Source organism: Equus przewalskii, chromosome 25 (assembly GCF_037783145.1).
Source record: "Equus przewalskii isolate Varuska chromosome 25, EquPr2, whole genome shotgun sequence".
Lineage (NCBI taxonomy): Eukaryota > Metazoa > Chordata > Mammalia > Perissodactyla > Equidae > Equus > Equus przewalskii.
In genome coordinates, this window is record NC_091855.1 from 1,047,839 (window position 1) to 1,071,765 (window position 23,927).

Genomic DNA, 23,927 nt, shown 5'->3' on the forward strand with positions numbered 1-23,927 from the left:
AAAGGTGCCACGGCAATTCAAGGCGAAGGGGAAATCTTTCCAACTCTAACAATGCTGAACAAGAGATTCATATAGTTTTAAAAAAAGAATATTAGCTCTTACCCAATATGCAAAAATTAATTCTGAATGGACCATGGACTAAAAGAAAATCTAAGTAGATAAAGATTTCTTAGATAGGAAATACACACACACCACGAAAAAAATGCCCTTTATTAAAAACAAATAAAAGATCCTGCTGAGAAAAGAAAACGGCAAGCTACACAGACAAAATACTCGCAAAACATATTATGTGTATCTGACAAAGGACTTGTATCCAAAATATTTAAAGCACCATACAACTCAATAATAAGCAGATCAAGGGGCTCAAGATTTGAACAAAGACTTCAACAGAGAATACATAGTAACGGCCAAGAAGCACATGAAGAGATCTTCAATATCAGTGGTCAGGGGAACACAAATTAAAACCACGATACACCTATCAGAGTGGCCAACATTAATAAGCCTGATAATATCCAGTGTTGGTGAGGATGCAGAGGAACTGGAACTCTCATTCCTAGCTGGTGGGAATGTGAAATGAGACAATTTTTGAGAACAGTTTGGCAATTTCTTAAAACCTTAAATATATAAAATTCAGACATTCTAATCCTAGCTATTTACTCAACAAAGTGGAAAGCACATTTGTAACAGCTTTACTCATAAAAGCCAAAACTAGAAATAATCCAAATGGATAAACAAAATGTAGTATTTTCATAACAGTGGAATACTACTCACAATGGAACACAACTCATAAGTAAAAAGAAACCAACTACTGATAGATGCAATAACATGAATATATCTCAAGACCATTATACTAAGTGGAAGGAGCCAATTAGAAGAGGGTATATATTGTATGATTCCATTCATAAAATTCCAGAAAATGACAACAAATCTACAGTGACAGGGCAGATCAATGGGTGGGTGTCTAAATTTTGAGGGCTAACGAAAATGTTCTGTATCCTGATGGTGGTAGTTCAAAGATGTAAACATTTGTGAAAACTCACCTAACCGTACACTTTAAATGGGCACAGTTTATTGTACATCAATTACACCAAAATAAAGTTAATTTAAAAATAAACAAGAATAAAGAGAGGGAGAGGCAAGAAAAAAGCAGCCAAAAGGAGAAGCACTAGGCCTATAAATCCTAAGTGTGGCAGCACAGCACTCAATGGCACGGTATGAGCAGAACAGACCACAACACGCAAAGCACTGTGTAACCTGTGATGCGACAGACTCTAAGTTACAGGATCAAAGTTGCACATGCGGCATCTCGCACCTTCAGGAGCCCACGACTGAATCCAGTGTTATAAACTCAGGAAGTTTTTTGTTCGTAGGGGACCTGTCACTAGGATGGACCCTACTGCTGCAGAGCTGATGAGGCACAATTTGGCACAGAAGCACACATGCAAACTACCTGGATTCAAATCTCAGCCCCACTATTCATTAGCCATGACTTTGGATAAGCTACTCAGCCTGCCAGTGTCCGAGTTTCCTCAATGTAAAATGAGAAAAACAGGACCTCAGGAGGTCGTTGTGAAAATTAAATGATTAATATGGGCAAAGTTCTTTGAACAGGGCCTGGCACATAACAAGTACTCCTTAAGTATTAGGTATTAATGTCTTTTCCTAATTTAAAAAATATACAATCATGGTAGAAATCTGAAAATGACAAAAAAGTATAAATAATTGAGTCATTTAAAACATGTTCTTGAAAAATAGAATATGACTTTATATACAGGTGCTCACTTTAATAGACGTATAAAATTCTACTGTGTAACTATATCATAATTTAACCATTCTTCTAATACTGAGCCCATTATAAACAATGGTTCTACAAACATCTATCTTTGCACAGATTTTTCCACATTTGTTTAGGAATTCACTGGAGTAGAAGTAAAATTTAACTGGATCAGAGGTTATAATAATTTTAGGGCAGAAGTGGACCAAGATGGGCACATGTTATTTTTTAAAGCTTTGCTTATTTTAAAAACAGTATGATTATCTCCTTGTTTTAATTTACATTTCTTTGATTACTAGTGATGATGTACAGTTCCTCGTGGATTTTTAACTACTTATATATATTTCCTTCCTTTGCTAATTTTTCTATTAGAGTTCTTCAAATAAAAGTTAACTTGCGTGTAAAAATTAGCATGGTAGCAATCACTGCAAACCACACTGCACCTTCTTTTTTAAAGGAATTTATTTTAGGGGCCAGCCCCGTGGCCGAGTGGTTAAGTTTGTGTGCTCTGCTTCGGTGGCCCAGGGTTTTGCAAGTTCAGATCCTGGGCGTGGACTTACACACCGCTCATCAAGCCATGCTGAGGTGGCATCCCACATAGCAGAGCCAGAAGGACCTACAACTAGGATACACAGCTATGCACTGGGATGCTTTGGGGGGAGAAGAAGAAGAAGAAAATAAGAAGACTGGCAACAGATATTAGCTCAGGTGTCAATCTTTAAAAAAACAAACTGCTAAAAAATTTTTATCTTATATACACCTTGTCCCATGTTTAAAAGAAACGGCCAAAAGAATCTTTTAATAACAATATGGGTTTTTTGTTTGTTTCTCTGTTGGATATTTGAATTTTACTATTAGGAACACTCTGGTACACATTAGGGTTTTGTTCTGTTCTGTATTTTATGGACTATTTTCTGGGGAATGTTCTTCTGAAACATGAGAATAGAATTACCAGGAAAACTATCCTGAACAGATTATGTTACCAGAGAGTAGGTAAACATAACTTCTATGAATTATTAATAAATTTGGGGTAAGTACATCTCAAGTACTAAATAGCAGAAATCATGTTAAAAATGAATGCATGGCCAGCCCCGTGGCCGAGTTAAGTTCGAGCACTGTGCTGCAGCAGCCCAGGGTTTCGCCAGTTCGGATCCTGGGCGCAGACATGGCACCGCTCATCAGGCCACGTTGAGGTGGCACCCCACATGCCACAACTAGAGGGACCCACAACTAAAAAAAATATACAACTACGTACCAGGGAGCTTTGGGGAGAGAAAGGAAAAATAAAATCTTTAAAAAAAATAAAAATGAAAAAACATTCATTAAAAAAGAACTTTAAAAAAAAAAAGAATGCTTGCTCCTTAAATTCTGTCACTTTCTTAAAAGCTTCCAGGCAAATCTGACTTTTTTGTTTTTTATCTTTTTTTTTTGGTGAGGAAGATTGGCCCTGAGCTAACATCTGTTGCCAATCTTCCTCTTCCCCCCTCCCCCCAAAACCACAACACATAGTTGTATATCCTAGTTGTAGGTCATTCTAGTTCTTCTACGTGGGAGGCCATCACAGCACGGCTTGATGAGCGGTGTGTAGGTCCACACCGAGGATCTGAACTGGTAAACCCTGGGCTGCCAAGGTACAGGGGATGAACTTAACCACTTGGTCACGGGGCCGGCTCCCCTGATTTCTTTTTTAAGTTAAAAATAGTACAGCAAATTCTTTAGCTAAAGTTACACAATGAAAATCACAGATTTCCTTCACTGTTGTATAGTCAAGGTATAAAGACATTAACATACTTATTCTCAAATCTACCTTTTGGGGTTTGATGTATTTTGGGGGCTTTGATGCATTGCTATGATTCCATAGATTCAGAAACTCAGAAGATATTTCAAGTATATCTTTTGAGCCATATTTATCTAATTAACAGAACCGAATCATCATTTCCTAGGCTTTTAAAAGAAACAAGATTTAACATCTAACAGACCTAACAATTTAGGAGTTGCACTTTCAATTTTCAGTGTTCCCTCAGCTTTAAATGTTAACACTGCCATGTTGGGAGAAAAGAAAGGCATTAGAAAATTCTAAGCTTGTGAATAATCAGTTATCTACACCACTTCAGGATCAGTAAGGGCAGGGTGGTGGTGGTGATCTCTCTCCACCCATTTGTTCCTCCCAAGTCGATCATGTACTGGCACAGGGTGAAAAATCCAAAAAGCGTGGAAGTTCATGCCTGGGAGAGAGGACGTGCTTCTATCACCTCACCGTCCAGTTGAGTGGGAGAGGGGAAAGCAAGCCATGTATACGTCCTTGAAAAGGCCTCCCAAATGTTTCTGGCACGTCCCTTCTGCTTGAGAACCACTGCACTACATGACTCATCCTTCGAGATTTTTGTTCCTAGGTCATTTCCTGTCCAGCTCACAAACCAGGCATTAATGTTACTAGAAGAATGAATACTGTTAACTAGCATTTTGGTCAGTCATAAGCAGATGAAGTAGTTCTTAACTAGACAGGCCCATGAGAATTGCCACTGAGGTTAAAAATAATAATATTAAAAATACATGCTTGGGCCACACCCCCAGATACTCTTAGTGACTCAGGGCTTCCAACAGCTTGTTTTAAAAAAGCTCTAGTGATGGATGTTAACTAGACTTAATGTGGTGATCATTTCATAATATATACAAATATCAAATGATTATGTTGTACCCTGAAACTAACATAATGCTATATGTCAATTATATCTCAATTTTTAAAAAAAGCTCTATAGGTACTTCCGATTCCAACTTCTCCTGGAGAACTAGTAGCTTAGGGAAAGGGGGGAGGGGAAAAGAGTGACATCTTATTTCTCTAATGTAGGTGGTTCTACTTTGGAACAGGGTAGCCACTGGCTACAAATGAAGTCTGCGAATAACTGGTTTTCATTTCATTACAGTAACAAAAAAGTCAAGTAAACCTACCCTGTCACATAAGATGCTAATTATTTCACTGATACAGGAATTCAGGACCTACTGATTTACTCTGTGTCTTGTATCAAGAAAGAATTATACTAGTGCATTTAGGAATCAGAATCACGTGTAGAAGTGTGGGCCTGGTGAAGAGCATAAATAATTAAACAAGGTTCATACTAAAATAATACCCCTAGAGGATTATAAGATATAAGAACTTGAAAATGGGCACACCAAAATACAATGCTATCTTTCATTTAGGCTAAATTTTACAGTTCACTAATAAAGATAAACTAGCATTTATGAGTCCCCACTCAAATCCAGCAGTGATCCAGGACCTCTTTATAACAGAAAGATACACCATACAGCAATGAAATTTAATGTTCAAAATCAAAATAACGTTGATTTTGACAAATCTAGTAGAAGACAGACTACATTAACAATATATGTGTGTGTATATATATACCTCAAAAACTATGGGGGTGAGAAAGTAGGAAACTGAGGGACAGAGAAGGGCTCTCAGGTAAGATAATCAGATTTTAGCTTAAAAATAAATTTTTCTTGAGAGTTTCTGGTTAAACATGTATATTGAGCTTGTACATTAATTTTCACTCCTTCCCAAAATCATACAAAAAATAAAGAAACAGGGGCCAGCCCCTTGGCTGAGTGGTTAAGTTCATGTGCTGTCCTTTGGTGGCCCAGGGTTTCACCAGTTCAGATCCTGAGCGGGGACATGGCACCTCTTGTCGGGCCACGTTGAGGCAGCGTCCCACATGCCACAACTAGAAGGACCCACAACTGAGAATATACAACTATGTACCGGGGGGCTTTGGCAGAAAAAGGAAAAATAAAATCTTTAAAAAAAAAAAAAATCCCACAGAAGAAAGAGAAAGTCAAGTAAGAGGATCAATCCAATCACAAGGCCTGACTAATCACTAGCAGCAGAGAAAACGAGGGAGGAAGTGGGTGCATCGCTATGAAATTTCAAAATGGAAGGGAAAAGAAAAGATCCTAAAAATTTCCAGAGAGAGAAAGCAGTCTACAAAGAAGGGTTGAAAATAAAAATTAAGAACGCTATCAGGACTGTTAATAGCAACACTGGAAGCTAAAACACTGGAAGCTAAAATGACTTCCCAATTCTGAGGGAAAATAATTTTCAACGCAACAATTCTATTAAAGGGCAAAATAAAGACATTTTCAAATACAATATCTCAAAAATTGACACCCCATTCACCTTTTTCTTAGTATGCTGATGGGAGGACACAGTCCACCAAAATAAGGAAGCAAATCGACACTAAGGAAAATGCAAGGATTGGACATGAGAGAGAAGACATTTTCCTTGGACAATGGGGAAGGAATGCCTGTATACTGTGGTCTTTCCATCCACTTGACAGGAGCAGGAGTGTGTGTAGGAAGAAAAAAGGGGGGAGGAAGGAGATTATTATCAGATAACCTATTTGATCATGAAAACTATAGGGAAGGTAGAATGAAGAAGAATCAGTGACAGACACGGGCTGAAAACTAAGCAAAGGATAAACAAAAAGGCGTATGAGATAGGAAAGGTAAAAATATATACTCAGGTTCAACAAGTAAGAATGTTTACCTTGTTAAAATAATGTAGACAACGATAATGATTTAGCCAAAAGTTATGATAGTTATAATGAAGAGAAAAAGAAAAAGTTGAGTAAAAAGAAGTGAACAGATATCTAAAACTGACAAATCAAGAAATAACAGTACAAGCACATTATTTAGAATCATGGAACTAAAAGTCAGAAACACTAGAAGAGTAGAAAGTGGTAAGAATGTGATGAGAGGCTGAGGAGAAACAGGACACAAAAGTGGTTTTATTTTATAAGCCTTTTTAACTTTAACTCTGCATCTATTGCTATGATAAAAAAATAATTTCAAAATCTGTTTACTGTGTAAAGAATGTATTGGAAGGAATTGGAATGGATAAAGGAGACTGTTTGGGAAGCTGACGGAACAGTCCAGGGGAGAGATGGTGGCAGTGTGGTCTAATGGAGCTGTAGGGGTGGTAGAGACAGAAAGATGTGAAAAGATTCAAGACGTATCCTGGGGGTAAAATAAACCCTTCTGGGTGGCTGATAAGACGTGCAGGTAAGGAGGAGAGTGGTGCTAAGGCTGACTCCCCAGTTTCTGGTATGTGTATCTGGGATGGTGGTGCCTTTTACTGCTATGGAGACTTCTGAGGGATGCAGTGTGGAGGTGGGAGCACAGGGATTTGGGAACAAATACCATGAGCTCAGTTTTGAACATGTTCAATTTGAAATTTCTTTGAAGGAAAAGCTTTTATTAATGTAAATAATGATTCAATGAGCAAATGATGGCTTTCTAAAAAAGGTCTAAGGTTAGAAGAAAATCAAGGACAAATGACGAATGGAGGGCCTCAACTAAGAGGAAGTACCAGGAACTTGATTTACCCTCCTGCTTTATTTAAACAACAAGAAAGGAAAGGAAAAGAAAGGTTTTCAGACACTAGACAACAAGGAACAGAGGAGAGAATAGAAAAAAATATGATGAGCCTTTTGGGGGTACCAACTTACTGCCTAGAAGTAGTTCAGGGCAGGGAGTGGCAAAGAGAGGCAGGTCTTGCTGAGCTGAGAGATCTGAGATGCCATTGAGAGGGGCCAAGATGGCTAGAATTCGTGGGTCAGAGGACAAAGGAGAAGGGAGCTCCACAGACAGCTGCAGAGATTTGCAGTTAGCTGCTGGAGTCTGGCTGAATACTAAGGTCTCCTAATACACAGGGCATTCAGAAGAATCCTCAGAAGGAAATTAGCCCCAGAATAATGGTAGCTCTGGACCTACCCTAACAAAACTTAAAAACAGGTATCAAAAGGATCCAGCTGACTCCAAGTAATCTGACTGCTGACCAGAAAAAAAGCCACCACCACCACCACCAAGGTAAACTTAATCAAGTCTAGCATTCGATCCAAAATTACCAGGCAAAAAAGAGGCAGGAAAATAGACACATTACTAAGAGTAAAGGGAAAAAAAGAAAGTAACAGAAGCAGAAATAACTGTGATGAATCAGTAATCAGATATTAAAATAGCTATTATAAATATACTCTGTTTAAGAAAGCAGAAGAAAACATAACGAGGAGAAAAATGAAAGATTTATGTATTTTTAAAAGGCCCAACTCAAACTTCTGGTGATGAAAAATACATTTCTTATGAAAAATACCCTGGGTGGGATTAAAGCAAATTAGCAGAAGAAAGATCAATGAACTTGAAGACATAGCGATCCAAAGTGACACCATCCAAAGGGAAGCACAGAATATAAACTGAAACAGAAATAGAGCGCCAGTGACCTGTGGAACAACAACAATCGATCTAACAGACATGAAACTAGCATCCCACAAAGGATGAGAAGTGTAGGAAAGGACACCAAAAACTAACTGAAGAACTAATGGTTGAAAATTATCCAGATTTGATAAAAATCATAAACACACAGATCTAAGAAAAACAATGAACCTAGAACAGAATAAACCTAAAGAAAACTATGCCAGGACACATCAGAATTAAACTGCTAAAAACCAAGATAAAGATAAATTCCTAAATGTAACAGAGAAAACAGACAGAGAAACAAATAAAAGACCAATAACAGACTTCTCTGAAATTAAGCAAAGCAGAAGAAAATAGAAAGACACCTGAAAATTACTGGAGGAGGAAAACATATCTAGAGTTCTTCAACCAGCTGCGGTATCTTTCAAAAATCAAGGCAGAACTGAGACTGTTGTAGACAAACAAAAGGTGAAAAACGTCACCGTTATAAAAAGAGGGTCATGGGATGTTCTTTAGATAGAAGAAAAAAGATACCATATGGAAAGACTCCTCACAAAGAACACTAAAAAATGGTAAATGTGTGTGCAATTACAAAAGACCATTTTCCTTATTTTCTAATACTTTTAAAAAGAGAGTTATTGTCTAAGGGGGAAATAATAACATATTGTGAGTTTAGTATATTTGAAAGTAAACCATAAAACAATAACACAAAGGAGAGAAACAGGGAAACAACTATTCTGTTGTAAGATTGTTATACTATGTACGAAATGGTATATTGTTTGAACATAGACTGTGAATAAGTTAAAGTCACCCTTTGTAAATCCTAGAGTAACCACTAAAACGACCAAATAAAAGTGGCAATAGCTAGTAAGTCACAAGTGGAGATAAGTGTAATCAATATAAACCCCCCTCAATCCAAAAGAAAAGGAAAAAGAAAAAAAAAACAGAACAAACAGAAAATAAAAAATAAATACCATACAAAAAACAAACACCAAGATGCTAGTTTTAAACCCAACCACATTGATAATCACATTAAATATAAATGGCCCAAACAGTTTATAAAAGGGCAGGGATTGTCAGAATAAATTTTAAAAGCCCTTGCTACATGCTGCTTACAAGAAACCTAGTTTAAATACAGATTAAAATAAACAGTACAGAAAAAGATATACTATGCTAATACTAATCAAAAGATAGCTATAGTATTATTTTAATACCAGACAAGGTATATTTCAAAGCAAACAAGATTATCAGGGATCTAGAGGGTCATCTCATAGTGACAGAGTAAATTCTTCAAGAGGACATAACAATTCTAAATCCTACTAAGAATATGTGCACATACTACTAAGAATACTCCAATAAAACTGATACAAGTGAAAGGAGGAAGAACAAAACAACAATTACAGTTGAAAATTTTAACATCCCTCTCTAAACCAACCAATTGACCTATCATTTATAGAACATTCCCACCCAATGACAATATAATATACATTCTTTTCACATGCACATCAAGTTTTGTGTTCTTGGGATAAAACTCACTTGATCATGATGTGTTTAATCTTTCTTATATATTGCTAGATTCAATTTGCTAAAATTGTGTTACAGAGTTTTTTGTCTACCAACAAAAATATAAAGAGATCATAAACTAGTCTTTATCAAAATTAAAACTTTTGTTCTTGAAAAGACACTTAATGAAATAAAAAGGTAAGCCATAGACAGTGAGAAAATATTTGCAAAATACATATCCAATAAATTTTCCATATCCAGAATAAGCAAAAAAAAAAAAAGAAAACAAAAAAAGAAAAAATGCTTACAACTCAATAAGGTGACAACAACCTAATTCTTTTTTTAAAAAGGGAGGCAAAAGATTCAAACAGACACTTTACCAAAGAAGATACATTGGTGGCAATTAAGCACATGAAAAGATGTTCAACATCATTAGTCATTAGGGTATTGCAAAATGAAGCCACAAGGAGATATCACCCCAGATCCACTAGAACCGCCAAACTAGACAATGTTGCAAGTAGTTTACATGATTCTCCATTTCCTTTTCATCTTTACAGAAAAAGTAATCTTCACTGTTACTCCTAAAACAAACTTTTGTATTAAAAAAAAATTTTTAAACACAACTGAGCTTCAGTTAATTTGAGTTCTGTTCCACTACCAGTGTGTGCTTCTCTTCCCTAGCAAATAGAGCTATTTCTAAGATACAACAAAAATAATTTAGAAGGGGAAGAGGAGATGGGTGGAATCAGCAGTCCAAAGAAATAAGAGTCTATCACAAAATGGACTGTCTCATCTACGAGATTTTTATATAAACCTAACGGTAACCACGAAAAAAAAAGTTAGAACAGAGACATATACAATAAACAATGGGAAAATGAAGAAAACCACCGTAGAAAACTACCTAATCAAACTGGTAGTCCAAAATAGACGGGATGAGAAACAAAGGATATGCAGAAGAACTGGACAACGAGTGGTAAGATGGCAGTATTAAGTCCTCATATATCAATAATCACTCTAAATGTAAACAGATTGAATTCTCCAATCAAAAGACACAGAGTGGCAGGATGGATTAAAGAACAGACCCACCAAGATGCTGCCTCCAGGAAACACATCTCAGCTCTAAACACAAACACAGGGTTAGAGAGACGGGATGGAAGATGATACTGCAAGCTAACAGCAAACAAAAGAAAGCAGGTGTTGCCATACTTATATCAGACAAAGCAGACTTTAAGCCAAATAGAGATTCTTCTTCAGAATTTATGTTCTCTGGAGTAGAAAATAAAGAGAAAAAATGTGAATGAGTTAGTATATGTATAGCACTACCCAAATTATAGGTCATGTTGATGATATGGAATGGCAGTGAGCTATAAACACAGAATATATTCTTTTATAGTAGCTCTACATAATTTGTCAATCAAACTTGGGGAGAATTTCCATTTCCTTTTAATAAGGCTCTTCATTTGTAAAACCTGCATGTCAGAACACGTTACATGAAAGAACTTAGCATGCTTTGCCAACAGTGTTTCTTTCAAAAAGGAAAGGAAAACATAACTAAAAGCATCACTTAAAATCATTACACAGAAGCATTTTCTTAAGAGTTAAAATTATAAAAGAAAAACAAGATAATTTTTACCAAATAAAAAACATAAAAAGCCATCTGCCAAAACTCACATAAGAAGAAATACACAATCTGAATAGGCCTATATCTATTAAAGAAATTGAATCAATAATTAATAATCTTCCAAAACAGAAAGCACTAGGCCCACATGGGTTCACTGGTAAATTCTATCAAACGTTTTTTTTGTAGTTTTATTGAGATATAATTGACATACAGCACTGTGTTAAGTTTAAAGTGTACAGCATAATGACTGGACTTAGATATACTGTCAAATGATTACCACAATAAGTTTAGTTAACTAACATGCACCATCTCATATAGATATAAGAAAATGTTCTTCTCCCTTGTGATGATAACTCTTAGGATTTACTCTAACAACCTTCCTATATATCATACGGCAGTGTTAGCTATAGTCATCATGTTGTACATCATATCCCCAGTACTTATCTTATAACTGTATGCTTGTACCTTTTGGTTGCGTTTACCCAATTTCTCTACTCCCCACTGCTTGCCTCTGTTAACCACAAATCTGATCTCTTTTTCTGTGAGTTTGGTTTTTTGTTTGTTTTGCTTTGGCTTTTAGATTCCATATATAAGTGAAATCACACAGTATTTGTCTTTTTCTGACTATTTCACTTAGCAAAATGCCCTCAAGATCCAACCACATTGTTGCAAATGGCAGATTTCCTTGTTTTTTATGGCTGGATAATATTCCACTGTATATACATACCACGACCTCTTTGTCCATTCACCTGTTGATGGACACTTAGGTTGTTTCCACGTGTTAGCTATCATAAATCATGCTGCTATGAACATGGGGGTGCAGTATCTCTTTGACACAGTGTTTTTGTTTCCTTTGGATATATTCCCAGAAGAGGAACTGCTGGATCATATGGTAGTTCTATTTTTAACTTTCTGAGGAAACTTCAAACTGGTTTCCACAGTGGCTGTACCAGTTTACAATACCACCGAGAGTATACGAGAGTTCCTTTTTCTCCACACCCTCGCCAGAATTTATCTCTTGTCTTTTTGATCATTGCTATTCTAATAGATATGAGGTGATATCTCATTGTGGTTTTGATTTGTATTTCCCTAGTGATTAGTGATTTTGAGCACTTTTTCATATACTGTTGACCATCTGTATATCTTCTTTGGGAAAACGTCTATTCAGGTCCTCTGCCCATTTTTTAATTGGATTATTTGGTTTTCAGTTACTGAGTTGTATGAGTTCTTTATATATTTTGGATATTAACTCCTTATCAGACATACGATTTGTAAATCCTTTTGCCTATTCCATACGTTTTCATTTTGTTGACTGTTTTTTTTTGCTGTGCACAAATTTCTTGGTTTCATCTAATCCCACTTGTTTATTCTTGCTTGTGCTTTAGATGTTATATCCAAAACATCATTGCCAAGACCCATGTTAAGGAGCTTTTTTCCTATCTACCAAACATTTAAGGAAGAAATTACACTAATTCTCTACAATCTCTTTCAGAAGACAGAAGCAAAGGCAATACTTCCTAATTCATTATATGAGGCCAGCATTACTCTAATACTAAAACCAAATGAAGACATTATAAGAAAACAAAACTATAGACAATATATATCGTGAACATACATGCAAAAATCTCGAACAAAATATTAGCAAATCGAATGCAATAATGTATAAAGAAAATTATACACTGTGACCAAGTAAGATTTATACCAAGTATGCAAGGGTAGTTCAACATCCAAAAATCAGTATAATTTATTACATCAAAAGGCTATAAAGAAAAGTCACATGATCATATCAACAGATGTAAAAAAACCATGACAAAAATCCAACATTCATTCAAGTGTTGGATTCATTCATTCATAAAAACTCAATAAACTAGAATAAAGGGGAACTTCCTCAACTTGACAAAGAATATCTACAAAAAACCTTCAGCTGAAAATACACTTACTGGTGAGAAACTTGAGGTTTTCCCATTAAGACCAGGAACAAGGCAAGAATGTCCCCTCTCACCACTGCTTTTCAACATGGTACTAGAAGTTCTAGCTAACGCGAGAAAAGTAAATAAAAGGTATACAGATTGGTAAGGAAGAAAACTGTCTTTACTCGCAGAGGACATGATCATCTCTACAGAAAATACGGAAGTATCGACAAAAACTCCTGGGATAAATAAATGATTACAGCAAGGTTGGATACTAGGTTAATATATAAAAGTAAGTTGCTTTCCTATATACCAGCAATGAACAAACAGAATTTGAAATATAAAACACAATACTATTTACATTAGCACCAAAAACAAAACATAAACAAAAAGAAATACTTAGGTATAAATCTAACAAAATATGTGTAAGATCTATATGAAGAAAACTACAAAACTGTGATGAAAGAAATCAAAGAAATAAATAAATGGAGAGATGTTCCATGTTTACGGACAAGAACACCCAATACTGACAAGATGTCAATTCTTCTCGATTTAATCTACAAATTGAATGCAATCCCAATCAAAATCCCAGCAAGTTATATTTTATGGATATTGACAAACTAATTCTAAAGTTCATATGGAAAGGCAAAAGACCCAGAACAGCCAACACAATGTTGAAAGAGAAGAACAAAGTTGGAGGACTGACACTACCTAACTTCAATTCTTGCTATAAAGCTACAGTAATCAACAGAGAGTGTTATTGGCAAAAGAACAGCAAACAGATCAATGGAACAGAATATAGAGCCCAGAATAGACCTACATAAATACAGTCAACTGATCTTGTCAAAGGAGCAAACGCAATACGATGGAAAAAAGATAATTTTCAAAAAATGATGCTAGACTTATATGACAAGAAATAACGTACAACTGAAACTTCACAATGATGTAAACTGTTATGAACTCAATTGAAAAAAGAAAGGCGCTAGGACAACTAGACATCCACATGCCAAAAAATGAATCTAGACACAGACCTTACACCCTTCACAAAAATTAACTCAAAATGGATCATAGACTTACATGCAAAATTATAAAACCCCCAGAAGATAACACAGGAAAAAGTACAGATGACCTTGGGTTTGGCAATGACTTTTTTGATACAACAAACACATGATCCATTAAAGAAATAACGGATAAGCTAGACTTCATTAACATTAAAAATTTCTGCTCTGTGAAAGAACTGTCAAAGAGAATGAAAAGACAAGCCACAGCCTAGGATAAAATACTTGTAAAAGACATGTTTGATAAAGGATTGTTATCCAAAATATACAAAGAACTCTTAAAATAAACAATAAGAAAACAACCTGATTAAAAAATAGGCCAAAGACCTTAACAGACACCTTATCAAAGAAGATGTACAGATGGCAACTGAGCATGTGTAAAGATGTGCCACATCATATGTTATCAGGGAAATGCAAATTAAAACAACGACATACTACTACGCATCTATTACAATGGCTGGCCACAACCCAGACCACTGATAACAACAAATGCTGGTGTATATACATCCATAAATCTGTACTTTCTGTTCAGTTTTGCTGTGAACCTAAAACTGCTCTGAAAAATAAAGTTTATTATTTAAAAAAAAATAGACAAATGATATCAATTCAAAAAAGAAACAGATGGCCAATAAAGATATAAAAATATACGTGACTTTATAAACTAAAATGAAATACTGTATTTTTTCACTCAGAGAAGCAAACACCAAAAACTGGCCATATTCAAGTGTTAGTGACAATTTGGGACAATGGGCTTTTTTTTTTTTTTTAAAGATTTTATTTTCTCCTTTTTCTCCCCAAAGCCCCCCGGTGCATAGTTGTATATTCTTCGTTGTGGGTCCTTCTAGTTGTGGCATGTGGGATGCTGCCTCAGCGTGGTTTGATGAGCAGTGCCATGTCCGCGCCCAGGATTCAAATCAACGAAACACTGGGTCGCCTGCAGCGGAGCGCATGAACTTAACCACTCGGCCACGGGGCCAGCCCCTGGGGCAATGGGTTTTTATACATTGCCAGCTGGAATGTAAACTTGGGAGAGCAATTTGACAGTACTCTGAAATAAATTATGTGTACACTTAAAACACAGCAATTCTACTTTCTACTTCTACATAAACACTCGAGAAAACTACACAGCAATGGCAGCAACATATATTGTTTATGGATATATACACACACACAGATATAGATACATGCATGTGTGTATTTATGTATTTTTAAAAGTACTGGAAGGATACACACTAAACTTATGACAGTAGTTGCTTTGTGAAGGGAAATTAGGAGAATGTAACCCAAGAACTTTACCTATACTATTTAGACTTAGAAAAACTTTGGTAAAATGATAAAATATCAGCTATTAATTCTAGATAATAGGAATTAGGTAATTAATTATATAATTCCTTGTACTTTAAAAAATTTTTTCTTAAAAATGCAATTAAACATAAAAAACATTATAATTTCAGAGTCATTAGATCAAAACAGTAACGTCCTGTATCTCTCCCAAATCTATGGTACAAGAAAGTTAGGTACCAGTAATAATGACAATAGTTCCTACTTTCTCTGATGGCTGAATACTTCCTGTCATATGACATAACTGGGTCAGCCAAAAGTAATCCAGATGTCATTTCAGAAAGCATAACCATTTCAGAAAGAACTACCATAAGAGTGTTCAAATTGCAGATTGGTTAAGGAAGACAACACTCATGATCATTTCCTTAGGAGCTGTGTCAGGCCTTCACTGGAGGAAGAGATACAATCTGCCTCAATCACTAAAATCAAATAGTGACATGTGAAGGAAACACTGCAAAAGCCAAATCCCTCTGAAAATAATGCCTGTTCTCTTCTCCTTCCCATAAAAACAAATTAAGTGATCAGAATAAAGTATTATAGAATAATAAATACCTGATATACTTCTAGTAAGGAAAGAATCTCTACTAGATTCCTCCTGTTCCACTTTAACTCAACATTTCTTTATCTTAAGTAATATAAAAACTTAAAAAAATAAAGCAAAAATTTCACATACACATACATACAAGGTAGCAACTCGAAGCTTATCCTTGAGATAAGCTACACGTCAGTCGTCAGTTACATATACATCACACAATTCCTACTTTCATGAAGAATCTGTCTAATACTTACTGAAAGTCTTACAGATGTCAGAAACAGCTTTGAAGACTCTATCAGAGAAATTCACTTTCACCTTCACATACTTCATGTTGGGAAGCTGCAGGCGAAGAAGTTTGTGCTGGGGGGTGAACTGAAGCTTCGCATCTGCCTGAATGCCATACTTATCCAGCGTCCAATGTGTCTTAAGAAGCCAAGTTCTTTTCTTTTCCCACCAGAGAGCATGGTCAGACCAATCTTTCTTCACATCTATTACAAAAACAAACAAAATACTTAAAAATCACCAAGATTACTTTGAGAGAAATTACAAGCAGAAAACTAAATAAATGAGTATTTAATACAATTAAATACTAAGTGCCTGTTTTGTGACAGGTACAAAAGAAATACTAAACAGCTAAGAAAACACACTCTCTGCCCTTGAAAATCAGTATACAAGGTAGCTGAGGCAGAATACACAGGGTAACTAATAATGCTTAAATAAGGTACAACGTGGGACATACGGATGACAGAGAGAGTAAATACTCTCTGTACTCATTCAGAGAACACAGAGAACCCCGGAGACTGGCATGGGAAGGATTAATAATGAAGTGGAGTTGGTGGGTTCTGAGACCAGCCTTGAGGAATGAACAATACTCTGATGATAAAGGAGGTGAGAAGGCTGACATTGTGAGGCCACAGAAGCGTGCTGAGGAGGGTAAGGAGTAGTGAAAAGTAAGATGGGGAACCAAAGTGGACACACCTACACTCCTAACTGAAGAAGAGAACACAGAAAAGCACACCTCCATGAGGAATACTCTATAACCTAAGAGAAAACACACACAAACTACATCCCAACCATACATGCTGTCCAAAATCCATTCCAAGAAAAGTAACTTACAAAGTCACACTGTCCAACTTTCCCTCCCAATATATTTTGGTACAAGTATAACAAAAAACATTAGTATCTGTTAAACTGTCTTTAACAGTCTTATGCAATTAAATTAAATGAAACCAAATAATGAAAAGAAAGCAGTTTACAAAAGATTTGGCTACCCCCAGATAAGGCACATCATAATAAGCTTGCAAAATAAAATCCCACTTCATCTCATTTTTAAGATAGTAATAAAAGAGACTTTGTAGATCAATTATATGTTAAACTAAGAACCAAAAAATAGGGATATGATATTTCAAAAAAGAATAATTGCCAAAACAAAGCCTTCCAAGGGAAGAAAAAACCCTGGAAAACAATGTTCTTGCAAATAAAAACAAAAACTATTATCATGATTCTGATATGAAGCTCATTTTAATACAGCTTTAAAATGAACTGATCAACTTTAAGAAGATAATTTCAAAGTATATACTAATCTGGAACATTTTTTTAACACAACTTGTCTACCTGAAAGCCCCAGGTAGTAAAAAATCAAATTTCCACATTGATTATGTGCCTAGAAACACATTCTATAATGGTGAAATTGACTTGATATAACTGAACTTCTCTTCACTATGGAAGAGACACAAGTGGAAAAAGACTTTCAATTCCCCAGACATTAAAAAAGCATTTCAATCAGTAAGTATTCAATGGGAGAACTGCAGTTACTCGTGATGATACTGCAATTTTGAAATTTTAATGTTTGTTTTGGAAAAGCCCAGTCAATCATGTTATTTGAAGTGTGGCTCCAGAAATACACATAACTGCTATTTTACAACTACTCACCTAATTGTGACACAATGTATATAGTACCCTGCATCTTAAATTACTTTCCAGCACAGAATTTGTCAACTAAGTTTTAGAAATAGCAAATCTGGCGGCCGGCCCGGTGGCACAGCAGTTAAGTTTGCACATTCCGCTTCTCCACGGCCTGGGGTTTGCTGGTTCAGATCCCAGGTGCGGACATGGCACTGTTTGGCAAAAGCCATGCTGTGGCAGGTGTCCCACGTATAAAGCAGAGGAAGATGGGCATGGATGTTAGCTCAGGGCCAGTCTTCCTCAGCAAAAAGAGGAGGACTGGCAGTAGTTAGCTCAGGGCTAATATTCTTCAAAAAAAAAAAGAAAGAAAGAAAAAGAAATAGCAAATCTGCTCCAGCTTACAGAAGACAACCAAGGTTGAGACCTTTTCATATATTATGAAATAAATGGTCACACATGTTACAGATAGTTTACTTTTCTCTTCACGAACACAGAACCCGGGGCCAGCCCATGGTGTAGTGGTTAAGTTCAGCACGCTCTGCTTCAGTGGCCTGGGTTTGTGGGTTTCGATCCCGGGTGTGGACTTAGACTACTTGTCAGTCACGCTGTGGCAGCGACCCACATATAAAGTAGAGGAAAACTGGCACAGACGTTAGCTCAGGGCTAATCTTCCTCAGCAAGAAAAAAAAAAAGATATACAGCAGGAACATACAATCAATAAATTTGCTCCTTTCAATATTTAAAAAAAAAAAAAGGATTAGAGAACCCATGGCAGAAAAAGATAACTTGCAGAGAATGACAGTAACCAAGGACAGTAAGGCTGAGCTGAACTGAATTAACGGTAGGTAAGTACAAAATACTTTCTTCCCTTCCCTTCTGCTGTACTGTGGTGCCAGTGTCAACCATTAAGGAGCTACATCATATAGTCCCAGTGCAGGGAGAAGGGAGGACAAGGCTGTTCCCTGCTAAGAGTAATAATAATAAAAGGAGGAAAAGGCTGTTCCTGCTAATAATAATGATGATAATAATAATAATAATAATAATACAGCCTATAATTAAATCACTTGGGTTCCCCCAAAAGGCAATCCTGGGATAAGAACTTGGTGCAAGCAGCTTATTTGAGGTGAGGGAACTCCCAGGAAGCACACTGGAGGGGATTAGGAAAAGTGAAAGGGAGGGAGAAAAGCCGAGGGACGGTTCCTGCAGTGGTGCGGATGACTGGAGTGCAGTCCTGCGGGAGACCTGCTGAAGAATCATGTGCACACGCCTTAGAACTGTCCCACCAAGAAAGGAGAAGGCTGGTGTCTCAACCCATTTCCTTGGCTGAGGGCTGCTCCTAGGGCCATTAAATTCCCAGCACTTCCCAGCAGCCACCCTGCACTCAGGCAGAGCAAACTCACAAAGCCCAAAATATTTACTACCTGGATTTTTGTAGAAAAACTTTGCAAGCCCCTGATGCAATAAAATCTCAACTTTCCATCAATTAGATTACAAACTCTGACCTCACAAACAGGCACCTCCCTTGATCTTCCCCTTTAAAATCTGACCCTGCCCATCAATTCCACCTTGGTTTTTCACACCAAAGGAGCAGCCCACCTAAATTCAGCAAGAATAAACACAGACAAGGAGGGCATACGATCCAAAGATTATGTACTAGACACCAGAGGAGCAATTTGTTTACCTCCAAAAGGAAAGAATATCTCTTACTGACAACATGGTACGACCACTCATCTTTATCCACAGAAAACAGCGAATAAGTAACAACATAGGAAAGAAAAATTACACCAAATAAAAGCAGAAATAGGACACCAGAAAAGATATGAGGTGTCAATTGTGCATGTACCAAGAGACAAAAACAGAGAAAAGCAGGCATTCTGATGCCAAAAGAAGTAGACAGTGTTGACGATGGAATGGCTGGACTATGGGAGCCTGTGACATTTGTTCAGATAGAGAATTTTTGGTGGCATTCTTGAAGACTCAACCTAATCATCTTTAGTTATAGAGTAATCACTACTACAAAATAAGAACCAACAGCATCTATAAGATATTTATTAATTCAATAAATATCTACCGAACATGTCCTATCTGCCAGAAGGCACTGTTCTAGTGCTGGAGACACAGTGACGAGAACAAAGCTCCAGCATCTTCGAAGAACGCCAATGTGAACAGAGTGAAGGAGGTGAAGAAAACAGGAGATGGCATCAGGCAGCTAGTAAGAAGCCTTGTAGGTCATAACGCTGATCAGCTTTTATTATCAATAGGAGAGAAGGCACTAGAGCAGTGGGTTTTCAGCCTGTTTGGCATCTGAGCAACTTTTCAAATACACTAATGCCTGGACCCAACCCAAACCACTTTCGGTGTGGGTCTGAAAATTGGTTTGAAGCAGGGGAGTGATTTATGTTTCAAAATCATGATAATTTTTTTTTAAGATTCTATTTTTCCTTTTTCTCCCCAAAGCCCCTCAGTACATAGTTGTGAATTTTTAGTTGTGGGTCCTTCTAGTTGTGGCATGTGGGATGCCGCCTCAGCATGGCTTGATGAGCGGTGCCATGTCTGCGCCCAGGATCCGAACTAGGGAAATCCTGGGCCGCCAAAGTGGAGCGCGTGAACTTAACCACTCAGCCCTGGGGCCGACCTCATGGTGACTTTTAAGAATTGCAGGGCAGGGGTGTGCACAAGTGAAACCGAGAGACCAGGCAAGAAGCCAATGTGGGAGTGGAAACAATGAAGTTTGAATTACAATGGCTAGGCAGAGAGGAAGTAGAAATAGGAATATAGACAACTTTTCCTGAGTATTTTGTTAGAGTGGCAAGCAGAATAATGGATGGTAGATGGAGAGAAAGGGGATGGCAAGTGTACGGAGTGTTTTTAGTTTTATTTTTAAGAAGGGAAAGCTATTACAGCATTATTTAAAGTGACTGGAGTGATCCTGTAAAGCTCAAAATACATTTACAATTATTATCATTCTTGAACTGTCCCTCAGTAAAGTCACTGTATCAGTGTCACTTCAAAACTTTTTACAGACTTGACTGAGCTCTCTTAAATATGCAAGACGACGTTTTCCCAACTTCTAGAAAATCTTTCTTTGGAGCTGACTTTGTATTATACAATGGATCCTAGTTTGAAACTAATAATATCTACACATCAAGTTCCACAATTGGTTCCACTCAGGTTATCACAAATATATATCTATACTATTCAGAAGTAGCAAAAACAAATTTTATACACTGATCAAAATCCCAAGAAAAATAATGGTATGCCACCTGAGAATCATTCACTGAGGCAAACATAAGAACCAACTGTACGTCAAAAATACTTAAGTGCACAAATTGTAAAGCAGTATATCTCAATGCAATAGCTCTTGAAAGTACTTAAGTTATCTAGTACATTACAGCATACTTGACTCTACAGCGGCAAGTTAAACCGTAACACACTATGCAACCATAACTTGTATATATACTCTGTGCACAACAGATTTCAGATATCAACACACACATTTATGTATTCCTCTAGTTAAAGGCTAAGTAGAACCATAAAAAAATTATGCTGACTTTAAAAGGAAAATGGACATCTACAAATTATGAAAATAAATAATGGCAAGCAAAAGCAAATGCCACTCAGTCAAATAATGGTTTATTTTTGTGTGGTATTAGGATTTATAAAGGAACGGAAGTTCCCTACATCTGCATAATCTAAAATTTTGGAACTTTCCATGCATGTAACTCCTCTCCACATTACAACCTAGACCCTGGACCATGTTCTAAATAAACAAACATTTCTGCTTTTTCAGAATGGCGGCCTTGGTGTTTCAAACACAGCATTAGACAAGTAAATGCAATAACACACTCAGACACATATAAGAATAATCAGGCCAGCACTTGCCACAGGAGTAGTTAGTAAGCATCACCAAACCAGACTTGTTTAATCAACATTATAAAACCATTCAAGGGGGAGACCATGCTCAACAGCATGCTCTAATAGTCAAGTTTTCCAACCTCATGATTTTCAGTTATGCTCCAGCTATAGCTTAAAAAAAGCTATAGCTTTTATTTGGTACATTGTGATTTTAAAATTTTGTTTCTAGATTTTCAGAAGCAACATACCATAAATACAAACTTTCTCAGAAACAAAAACTAAGGCAGAAAATGTACTATTATGAAGTTATTGTTTATTTTCCTTCTTTGGGAGAGAAAAGAAGGGATTTCATTATTTATAAATTTAGCCTATTTAGTAATTTTTTAGAAGTTAAGAACTACTTGGATTATGGTTTAATATACCTAACAAAGGTCTTACTTGTATAATAAAGTTTGGTAAAATATGTTAATTTTTCAAAATATTTTGCCAGGATTCCGGAAAGAATTATTCCTGTGTTCTTCTCTTATTTAACAGATCCAACCACGCTGTGCTCTGATGCACATAAAAATAACAATATCTAACAGGTACTCAAATTCATATCATTAAAATTGCAAATAGCTAAAACATTAACTAAAGAAATAAAACTCTCCTCCCTTGACTATAACAGAATGCTCCTCAAACTCAAGAAGTGGCTGCATATTTATTCTATAAAGATACCATGTGTGTATTCTAAGGAACTGAAGGCTTAGGGTTTCACTACTGGGGCCTTAGTATACAAAAATTGTTTTCTTCCACTAAATAACTTTTGGTATCACAGCTTTCCCCTGCTCCATGAGTCACAAAAGAAAAACAAATATTTCAAAAAGCTTTCTACTATAGAGAAAATATTACGCGCCTATTTATGTAATGATGGCTAGCTTAGAGTCTAGAAAATACAAGCACAAAGAAAGGGGATACACTATTGATAAACCGTATTTAATCTTTTCTTAATAGGGCTACCAATTCCTACTCAACAGTTTTGATACAGGCTTCTAAAATGCTATTATTTACTTTCCTTTAAAAATAATTTAATTGTTTAAAAAATCAAGAGAATGCTAAATAGAATGTTAACCAAGTAACGTTTTTTCTTAGGTACCCACATTAAAAAAAATAACGCATTAGTAACAGTTTGCAATGAACAGAAGAGAAGATGTTAGTTTTAAGTGGCTTAGATTTCTAGTTGTATATTTAAGAAATAATATTCATTCAGAAAAAAATGCAAAGTTTGGCATTCTCCTGACTTCCATAAACTGGAATCAACGTTTACACTGCATGAGACAGTCTCTGGGTGGGCAGCATCTTGCTTTAAATGCAAGTGCAGAGAAGCTTTCTGGGCACACGCCCTATTTTTGGTAGACAGGTATTTCTGTATTTTGCTAACATTCTTAACACTTTCTGCTGTTTCCTTTTATTTTAGGATCCTCTTGAAGCCCAAATTAGATAGTATAACTCATACCACATTCAAGAGTTTAGCCTGTCTTTACTGATGGCAAAGAGCACTTCAAGTCTAGTGTGCTGGTAACAAAGCTACTGAGCAGCTGCTTCTGACACGACTGCAAGCGAACTGTAACTGACAAACCAGCTAACGTCACAGGCCGGTGTCCTCCTGACCTCCAAAATAAGACTTTGAAATTCCTCTTCCATCATGCCATTCACCTTTACCATCTAGTCACACTTATCTACCAAACTTAGACGATTTCCTCTCCTTCATTTCACAACCAGGCAGACTAAAACAATTACTATAAATTTCTGGCCAAGAGGGTCCAAGCTACCACTGGGCAATCGGACTATGTTTCTTCTCTTCTGGCCACCACTGTACTTCAGACTTCTCAACACTCCTCAAATTCCTGAGCATCTTCCTTCTCAGGAGACAACCGTGGATTCTACTTCAGAAAATACAGAATCCATCAGATGGGACTATTTTACCTGCATGCCAACCAAATCTACAAATCTTGCATTTGTACCTGCATGGGTCTCCTGCCTTTGCATTACAACGAAAGAAATGTCTCTCTTCCTATTTATCTGAATCCAATCCCGCTACTATGTAGGCTCTGCTGCACCTCCCAGCTTCTAGGAATCATGCACTTCTTACACTGGCTCCCTGAATATCTCCTCCATTCCCAAGGCTTTATTTATTTATTTA

General features: G+C 36.5%; 1 protein-coding gene across 12 annotated transcripts in view; it reads right to left on the minus strand.

Moving 5' to 3' along the window:
* Positions 1–23,927, minus strand: part of FERMT2 (FERM domain containing kindlin 2) — a 75,479-nt gene that overhangs the window by 29,435 nt on the left and 22,117 nt on the right. For all 12 annotated transcript variants that reach the window (XM_070593081.1, XM_070593080.1, XM_070593078.1 and 9 more), the window contains exon 3: positions 16,240–16,473. In XM_070593081.1, the coding sequence (XP_070449182.1) occupies positions 16,240–16,473 (234 nt within the window). The remainder of the gene's footprint in view (positions 1–16,239; positions 16,474–23,927) is intronic.